Genomic DNA, 10,575 nt, shown 5'->3' on the forward strand with positions numbered 1-10,575 from the left:
AAATTTGTACACGAGGATGCCAGAAATTGAGATAAGTGGCACGATCCCCTGCTTTTTGCAGTTCAAGAGGTCCCACAAGCCTCCACAGTGTTTTTCCCATTTTAAGCTGCTGTATGGACAGCGACCACGCGGAGTGCTCGATATCATGCTGGAAGTTTTGGAGGAGGGACCTTCAAACAGCAAAAATGAAATTCAATACATTCTTGATCTAAGTGCAAAACTCCACACTTTGGGTAAACTAACACAGGATAATTTACTCCAAGTTCAAGAGCACCAATGCATGTATTACTCCCAACGTCAAGCTCTAAATTACATGCCAATTGGCAAGGGTCCTTTGAGGTCACACGACGTGTAGGAGATCTCGATTATGAGGTAAGGCGAACAGATAGAGGTGACACACGTCAAATATATAATCTCAACCTCCTGAAATTATGGAGGGAGGCGGTACCTGTGATGTTGGCAATGGTGGTTCCGGAGAGGGCAGAGCTTGGGCTGGAGGTGAATTTAAAAGCCAATCATGTCACCCCGGTCACTTGCGGGGACCGTCACAAGTCACAGACCTTGCCAGGTTGCAAAAGTAATTTGCAGATGTGTTCTCCCCTTTGGCTGGTCATACAAACCTCATTCAGCACCACATCGAGACTGCGCCCGTGGTAGTGGTACGTAGCTGTTTGTGAAGAATTGGATGCAATGCTCAATTTGGGATAAATAGAAGAATCCCACAGTGATTAGTCCAGCCTGGTTGTTCTAGTCCCTAAGAGCAACGGGTCAGTACGGTTTTGTGTGGATTATAGAAAAGTCAACGCAACATCTACATTTTACGCATACCCAATGCCTCATATTGATAAGTTGCTCAACCAGTTGGGCACAGCTCATTTTTATTCGACACCAGATTTGACAAAGGATTATTGGTAGATCCCCTTAATGCCAATGTCCTGCCAAAAAAATTTGCCTTATATTTATATATTCTTGTTGCACTCTAATCTGTCTTGGATACTACTATTCTCATGCTAGTGAAATTTTGTAATGCAGAACTTTTCGTACCATTGTCTCCTTCAAGATGAATCGCTTATGATGTATTATTACTCTTTTGTAAGTCACTTTGGATAAAAGCATCTGCCAATTGAATAAATGTAACTGTAGTCTCGTAGAAAAGATATAGGGTGCTCCCTTGCTTTTGGATGAACCAATTAATTCTTAATGTGATAATGCACAGTGAATACAGGATTTCTAAAGGATAAAATGCACTAAACTGTACTTTGTGTTAAGCCGCATGGCGTTTTGCAATAAATTGCTAAAAAAAATGAAATGGCATATAAGATGAAACTAGAGTCTCTTCTTTTGACTAAAACTTTTTTCATATTTCCATGTAAAACTTGAATTAGGTTTCTTACCAGATATAGTTTTATAAGCATTTCTCCTGAAGACAAACTCTGCTGTGATCGGCGCCATGTTGTAGTCTATACTTAGAACTGACAGCACATAGTCTTCTGAATGAAGATCAGTCAGTTTAAATTCATGTAAATTATGCGTTGTATATAGCAATGCCAAAATACAACATCCACGCATCTGTTCGCAGGGTTGCACTAGGATAAAGATATTTTTACAGTAGAAACATGATTTTATGAGACCAGGTTGAAAATAATGCAATGAAAGTGAATGGTGACTGAGCTTAATCATAAAAGCTGAACAACATAACATTTTGTACATGATAATAGAATTTAAATTTGAACTATCCCTTTAAGATTTGTAAAGGTAGGACCTTCAGAGCATGTGTATGAGCCTGAGCGTGCCAGTTGTGCTGACAGTGGGAGGAGGGGGCACCCTGGCAGCATCCAGATTTCTCTCAGCAGTACTGTCTGATGAACAGTATCCCAGCTGACCATTCGTCAACATTACAGAAGTGGCAGTCCTGCCAGTGTGGCTGTGGGAGGCCATCCAGCCCCATGCCCGACTCATTTATCAGGGCCGTAATAAAGACAAGGAGACCAGAGGATGAATCTCGTAGACCCTGCAAAGGTGCAGCTGAGTGAATGCATGTGGGGGAGGTCAAGAAGTCAAGCAGACAATCACTCCCCCGTCTATCCTTCTTATCCAACACTGCCCAGTCCAACACACAGGAGAAAGGGGGCACTGATGTATTGCTGATTGAGTGATATTACTTGATCCTAAAAGACAGGGTGCTACCCTATTGGCTTTTCTGAGCCGGATAAGCTGGAGTGGGTGGAAGTAGGGATGAACCCTCCCCTGGTGCTTCAGGTAATGGAGTCAGGCTGTGGCACACACCCTCATCAAGGGCTGATCTCAGTTGGCTTGACTTGGAAGGTGGTTAAGTCGACACATCAGTGACACTCTTATTCTCTCAGTAGATTCCAGCCGTACACACTCCCAGAGAATAGACAGCATAAACAACTGTATTGTGTTACGTAATTGGTTCTCAAACCATACTGGCATACTACTGTACAGCATACTCTTTGAGGGCGTGGCCGGGCCGTGATGGAGCATGGCCTTCACTGAATCAGCCGTGATGCATGTGCATCTGTTTATGTTTATTTCATGTTGAGATTCTTATTAAAATTTATGTTTACTGTTCAGCCAGTTCCCAACTCCTCCTTGTCCATCCTTTAACTAATACATTCATCCAAAAACTAAAATTCTTGAATAATTTATTCAACATTACGTCGCTCCAAAACTGACTTTCTTCTGTGTAATGCATAAAAAGAAATGTCAGGTCCGGTCAGTTTAAGTATAATTTCGGGTTCGGGTTGTTTTTCTTTGTAAACACAAAGTCAAAAAAAAATGTGTGTCTCGCACAGGACAGCCGCATTTTTAGACACTGTATCAAGTTAAAGAGAATGTAAAATTATAGATGCGGGGGGCTGCTCTATTTGTTGGTCGTGACACGAGCCTCAATGCACGTGTGTATGGATGTGTGTAAGTGTGGGGGAGACGAGGGAGCTTTCAATCAAAATTTTAATACATTTAGTATATTATAGACATTGTCATTCTTATCCAATGTTCTTAACCAGCATCTTTGTTTTAATTGGTTATTTTGTTGTGGTAGCCTGTAGGGCTCTTTGAAATAACAGCAATAATTTGCCGAAGTAATATGGAACCGTTATGTGGTCAATACCTGGAACTACTTCATAGCCTGGTGTTTACTTGTAAAATAATTGCACACCTTAGAACATCTGTCAACCAATCAGAATCAAGCATTCAACAGACTCACGGTATAGATATATAGACACACACACACACACACTGGTGGCAAAACTTTCTGAATAAAATTGGTACGTTAATTCACCAAAGTACCCCCGCGACCCTGTACACAGGATAAGCGGTTGACGATGGATGGATGGATGGATGGATTCACCAAAGTAGCATTCAACTGATCACAAAGTAGTGATCACAACAGCACCATCAGTAATTTTTTATCAAATCTAGACAGGCCCCATTTCCAGCAGCCATCACTCCAACACCTTATTCTTGAGTAATCATGCTAAATTGCTAATTTGGTACAAGAAAATCACTTGCCATTATATCAAACACAGTTTAAAGCTATTTGTTTTGTTAAATGAAGCTTAACATTGTCTTTTGTTTGTTTTTGAGTTGCCACAGTATGCAATAGACTGGCATGTTTTAAGGTCAATATTACGTCATAAAATGCCAAAAAAGAAACAGCTTTCTCTTGAAACTCGTCAGTCAATCATTGCTTTGAGGAATGAAGGCAATACAATGCTTGAAACTGCCAAAACAAAACTGAAGATTTCATACAAAGGTGTACACTACAGTCTTAAAAGACAAAGGACAACTGACTCTAACAAGGACAGAAAGAGATGTGGAAGGCCAGATGTAAAACTAATCAAGAGGATAAATACATCAGTCTCTAGTTTCAGAAATAGAAACCTCACATGTCCTAAGCTGACAGCTTCATTGAATTCTACCCGCTCAACACCAGTTTCATGTAAAACAGTAAAGAGAAGACTCAGGGGTGCAGGCATTATGGGAAGAATTGCAAAGAAAAAGCCACTTTTGAAACAGAAAAACAAAAGGAAATGGTTAGAGTGGGCAAAGAAACACAAACACTGGACAACAGATCATTGGAAAAGAGTGTTATGGATCTTAAACCCATTGAGCTTTTGTGGGATCGGCTACACTGAAAGGTGTGTGAGAAGTCAAAGCTGTCATTGCTTCACTTGGAGGATTTTTTTTATGAGAATTCTTTGAAGTAGTTCTCAACATTTGTTTCAAATTGCAATAGTAATTTTTCACATTATTAATGTCCTGACTATACATTGTGGTCAGTTGAATGCCACAATGAGTCAGGTCTGATGTCAATGGCAGCGTAGCGTCATTGACTGAATACCAGGGGTGTAAAAAGTACTCCTAATTATACTTAAGTGAAAGTATGGATACTGAGTGAAAATTTTAAAAAGTTCATCAGTTGTATTTAAAAGTGAAAAGTCCAAGTATCTAGCCAAAAACATACTTGTGTGAATGTAAAAATGTATTCACATTAAATTGTACTTAAGTATTAAAAAAGTAAAAAGTAAATTTTTCCTAGCTAGAATGAAATTAAGAGAAGAGATTGTGTGAAAGAGGATGTTGTTAAATTTGATTGGCCTTCTTACTCTCCGATGACTTCATATTTCTCACCCAGTGGCATTTGCAACCTGGTCAAAGAATCATGTTACAATAACTAAATTTTTGCTAAATTATTTTTATGTGGCCTGTTGTATGTAATGCAGCAATTTCCTGGTGAAATGAACACCAGGTGAAATTGTTTTAGCAGAGGTGCTAAAACATCAATTACTTTTATCCCCTTTCACTCAAATCACGATTAAAATGGCAGATTATCAGTTCATAAACACATCACTCTGTTCCTCACACAATTCCGTCTTATGACATCTAAAATCTTTTACTATAGCACATGACTCATTTGAATGTTTGCATTACATAACCAACTTCATTTACAAGCTTGTTTTAGTGTGATCAAATTTCATGATAGCTCAACTGATGCAGTGTCGCATATGTAAAACAAAGGACCCGGGTATGGGTCCCGAATAGCACGTGAGTTGACCCGAATAGCACGCGAGTTGACACGTGAGCCAAAAGTGTAATAGAAGCACCACAAAATGACGTAGTTGCTACAGAAATTGTGTTTTTCATCTCACATTTGCTTTTATGACACTATTGGTTAGGTTTTGTTTTAGGGTAGGGAGGTAGGTAGGTTTTATTGATTTAAATCTCGATAGAACATTAACCTGAAAAAACTCATCTGTTCAGGAGAACATTTCACTCACTTTTAGCACCACACAGTGGACATTTCACTTCGGAACTGCCCTGAGACGTGTAATGAACTACATCATTTTATTTAGCAAAAATGTTGCCACAGTCACACAATGTTCGTTGCATTGGAGAAGGTACTCACAAATTGTGATTCCAGAGCTCCCAGCCCCTTGAGACATAGAGAAAGTTCAAAAGTATTCAAATGAAGCTTTGAAGAATGTTAGTAATGTTGGTTTTGTGATATTTACTCAGATTCCATAATTTTTAAAATAAGAAATTATGAAAATGATGTGCAAAAATGTAATGAGTACTTTTCAAGTTTAAATAAAACTGTAAGGTGTAAAAAGTACTATTTTTTCTTTGGAAATGTAATTAAGTAAAAGTATAATATTCTGTTTAAATTACACTCGAGTAAAGTACAAATCCCCAAAAATAATAAAGTATTTTTACTCAATTACTTCAGACGCCTGTTGATTATATTTGCCAATTTTGTGTCACGAGTTTGAGTATGAGAACTATGTCAGAGAGGAAGATTATAAGTGAATACTGACTTCCATATTCCATGGAAGAAAGTCAAACAAGTTTGGAATGACATGAGGGAGAGTAAATTATAGAATTTCCATTTTGTAGGAACTATTCCTTGAACATTTATCTTCACCTGCATGTGTTTGTGTACACTGAAAAACCTGATAAGTTGAGAATACTCAAAACTTTTGTTGTAACCGATTACCCAAGAATATTTATGTACCTATAATACATTTTTTAATTAAACTGTAATTTAAAAAAATACATTTTCAGCTTTTTTTTGTTGTCCTTTTGTAGGCTTTTAATGACAGAGTTAGTGGAGAGGAAACAGGAAAATAAAGGGGAGAAGAGTGGGAATGGAATCGGTAAAGGACCTCACGAGCCAGGATTCAAAATTGGATCACCTGCGAAGCATTAGCACCACAGGTCATGAGCGCAACCCGCTAGGCTACTCAAAAACATAGACTCAAATAAAAGTAAAAAAATTTTCATTACTCGTTAAGAAAACATAGAAGTTGATTGTTGGGTCAACTAAATAACTGGTTTTGATTACTACACCGATAATGTTTATAAGTTAGTAGTACTATTTGTGTTTACAGTGTAAGTATAGACTGATATATAGATGCATATTTACATCTGTGTATACTGTATGATGCTAGGACAGTGCAGACCCAAACAAATTGACCCATTGACCTTGCTTGGTTTCTTGTACTGTATAGCTCATCATCCATTTGTGAGTGGTGGGCCATGCTTTTAGCCTGCTGTCTATGCTCAGTGTGGAATGATGGAGCTGCGCATTAGTCAGAGTGCTTTTCAAAGTAAGAGCCATTCAGAGTGCAGCCCTGCAGCCTCATCACACCCATCCTGAAGGTGACTGATCAGAACACACTGAATACACCTCTCAAAGCAAAAGGTCAACATTCTATTCACCAATACATAATCAATACATCACAAGATGCAATTAGTAAAGACAGACTGGAAGCCTGAGCCAGAACAGAAAAGATCTGTTTCATTCAAATAGTCTCAACTACCAAGAATAATTTAAATGCTGTCAGCTAAAACTATGACGAATATCATATTTGCAAATGAAAGATTCTTCCTGCATGATGAGGGGCTTGTGAGATGATTGCTTCGCTGGTGCCGCTGCAGCAGCGGTTGACAGGTGAGTAAAAGTGTAAAGATTCTGTTCCTGAAGTAAGAACATAAAGACTGCACGATATGTTTAGTGGAAATTATGTTATAAATGTAAAACAGTGTAATTTTGAGCAATGCCTATCTATGATGTAATCTGATTGGCACAGTATACTTTGTGGAGCAGCACTTGACAAATAATGCAGGATTATGCCTTGTATTGCTCACAGATGAGAAAGGGAGCTTTTACAGTAAGGGAAAAAGCCGAAAGACAAAAGCTAAAAACAACACAGAGTTCCAAGATGGTGGTGAACAACAGCTTACAAAGTGAAAATCAAGTGCAACATGGACAGTATCTGTCTCAGTAGACTGTAGGCGGTTTCATGGTTATTTCGAGCGACATGTGCATGACATATTCATTTAAATATTTAGTGCTATATTTTCTGTATTATTCCTGTATTTGTCAGCTCTAACGAGGGATAATATCATCTTAAACATTAATGCAAATTACTAGAGAAAAACTGTAAAACCTAAATATCATGGGCAAGACTGTTACACTCCCAACAGTTAAATGACAAAAAAAAAAAAAAAAAAAAACAGAAAAGATGTCACACACTGAAAATTATCATGGCAAAAAATTGTTTGTTCTGCATGAAAGAAGCCTAAAGCTTATATTCTAATATAACACAAATATCATTTTTCAACATTCATGCCTTCACATACGTGAAGTTGTATACAGTAACTAATTATTTGCAATAACTTTTAGTGTGTGCTTTCTACCTCACTAACAACATGTGCCATAATTGTTATAATGATGTGCAATAACTGTTGTTTATATATATATCAAATCACCTCAACTGCTCTGTTATTGTGTATTTATACATGACACGTGTTTAACATGAACTAAGACAGATTATTGTCTACTGGTATATGCAATGTGTTAAAATGACAATAAACCTGACTTTTTCCAAATATTTGATGATTTTATGTTTAACATGTATAGTCTGAGATGACTCTATTTTCTGTCTACTAAAGATACAAAAGACTAGACCCTGACCACAGAAATGTCTGAGTAAAATGCAATATGCACCTTAAAAATAGAGGTTATCAGACCTAATCTGAAATATTTCACTTCTAAATCACTGACTAATAAATGATAGCCCTTAAGATTTCAATTTGATATTGGAGGAAGAAGTGTGGACTAAGATTCTAAAAAATGTCAAGTCTGCGTCTAGCTATGCAAGGGTTCGCCTTATGCAATTTAAGAATGTATATAGATTTTATTGGACCCCCTCTAGATTATATAGACTTGGTCTTAAAGGCACACCCAACTGCTGGCATTGCAATCAGAAGTTGGAGACACAACTCATGCCTTTTGGGGTGAGTTAAGATTCAAGACTTTTGGATGAAGGTACAGAGCTATTTGTTTGACGTTTTGGGCACTCAAGTTTTGCTTTGCCCCAGACTTTGTATTTTGGATGACGGTGCAGTCATAAATTTGGGGGACAACTTTATAAAAAATTGGGCTTTGACAGGCATTATGATTGGCGTTATGATTGGCAGACAAGTAATTTTAAGGGGTTGGAAGTCCAACGGAGCGCCACTGTTTCCGGAGTGGTGTGCAGAGATGGGGAGGGGGGTAGCATTTGAAGATGGGGTAAATAGAGGATTGGGCAATTTGGACTTGTTTATGGGAAAGTGGGGCAGATATTTGGAATTTTTGGAGGGCTCATGGGGAGGGACAGTGGAGAGAGAGAGATGTTGAGGTTGTGTGTGTGATTAGTATATTTTATTTATTTAATTATTTTTTTTTCTTTTTTTTTTGTATTTCTATAATTATGCAGGACCACTGTACTGTTCTTATGGGTAGTAATAGAGGGGGTTAAGTATCTGTTTGTATATGTTCTTGCTTTTATGTGTTAATATGGGAATTTAAAAAAAATGTTAATCTAAAAAAATATATAATAATACATCCCTACCAAAAGAAATTATAATAATCATAATAATAATAATAAAAAATAAATGACAGCCCTTACTCTCAACACACTGTGATCTCAAAAAGCAAAACCTGTTGAACCTGAAAGCTTTCATCCTTGTCAGACATGTGCACATTGTTAATGTAGCCTACTGATTAGATACATTTAAAATAATCTGGAACGTTTTTGGCAACTTTATATTCTTAAAACTGAATGAGAGAATTTACACCCATTACAGATGTGGGGGGGTGGGGGTGTAAAAGGAAATCAAGAGCTGCAAAGATGTCAGCTTTAACTCCAATCAACAAAATAAATGCTTTAAATAAATAGTATACATATAAGAGCATGGAGTGAAAAGGAAATACACAGTGCTACGGACTGAGCTTTCCATTCTCTGCGCGTGCTTCATCACAATTCCACCAATGACTTTGTGACTTACGAGTCCATCTGTTGTGCAATGCGCGATGAGAGAATACATTTCTGCTCGCCTAAACCCAACTACTTGTGAAATATATTAAACAACCTCCTAATCACAAATCTGCTTTCTCACATCTCCACCAACAAATGTACAATCAATGTACATTACAATGAATGACAAATCGGTCTAGCGCTCAAATCATCTAACCGTCGGGTTCTCTGGAGCTGCATGTACCCTCTTCCACTAATCGCGTGGACAGCGAAACAACTGAATCCAAATGACAGAATTATAAACATAAATTCTTACCTTGCCCTCGTGCGTTCGCCACACAAACAAATACGGCCAGCGTCAGAATGACTATGTTTGGTTTGTAATTTCTTGACGAGTACATTTTCACGGCAGTGGGTTCCTCTTACAGAATACGTCCTTGTTGTAATAAAACACTTTCGGAATAATTAAGAGAAGCAGAACACAGACGTTCTCGTCACGAGACCTCCGCTGCACGCGCCGTAAGAAGCGAGGTCGCTGCGCGAGACGAGGAGGGCTGATCAGATTGTAATTGTGAACGTAGAGGCAGAAAATGTTAGATTTCTGCGCTCGCTCTGAGTGCTGTCAGCACCTCTAACACTGACGAAGTGCGGTTTCATTACCATGGACAGCTCCTAGCGTCGACAACGGGAACAACTTCAGGCTTCGCGCAAAGTTTGTACCGTACATAATCTAATAGTGCCCTCGATTAAATGGCTCGAGTTTTACGAGGTGGATTTAATTTTTAACTAGCCTACTGATTGAGGCGAATGAAGGAATTCGTCGACTTTCTCTACAATATCAAAGTATTGTTTAGATTAATCAGGCTACCAGTATCTATTTAAAGTAGGCTACACGGATTTTATCCAGTGTGTTTTTATGCAATTAATTTAATTTAAAAAATTTTAGTTTCAACCAGGGTACGAATTATGGAAAGTTTGGGGGTGTCCAAGCCTCCTAACCAAGGCTTGAGCCCCCTCTAATTGAGTCTGAACTGAATCTGTAAGGGGTCTTAAAAAGTACATACTGTATTCTTTTACATATAAATATAAACGTTTCAACGATGCTTGCAAGCAACATTTCAGTAACCACATGAAATAGATTAGAACGTATATATATATTTTATATTTATATATATATATAAAATAAACACAAATTAAAAAAAAAAAAATTTTAAATTGATGATCATATAATAAAGAAAAGCTTCCA

General features: G+C 37.7%; 1 protein-coding gene across 2 annotated transcripts in view; it reads right to left on the bottom strand.

The window, feature by feature from the left end:
- sez6b (seizure related 6 homolog b) overlaps nt 1–9,957 on the bottom strand; it is a 310,189-nt gene extending 300,232 nt beyond the window's left edge. For both annotated transcript variants that reach the window (XM_052107206.1, XM_052107207.1), the window contains exon 1: nt 9,646–9,957. In XM_052107206.1, the coding sequence (XP_051963166.1) occupies nt 9,646–9,730 (85 nt within the window). In that variant the 5' untranslated portion in view covers nt 9,731–9,957. The remainder of the gene's footprint in view (nt 1–9,645) is intronic.
- Nucleotides 9,958–10,575: the final 618 nt, after the last annotated feature.

Source organism: Xyrauchen texanus, chromosome 36, assembly GCF_025860055.1.
Source record: "Xyrauchen texanus isolate HMW12.3.18 chromosome 36, RBS_HiC_50CHRs, whole genome shotgun sequence".
NCBI classification, from domain to species: domain Eukaryota; kingdom Metazoa; phylum Chordata; class Actinopteri; order Cypriniformes; family Catostomidae; genus Xyrauchen; species Xyrauchen texanus.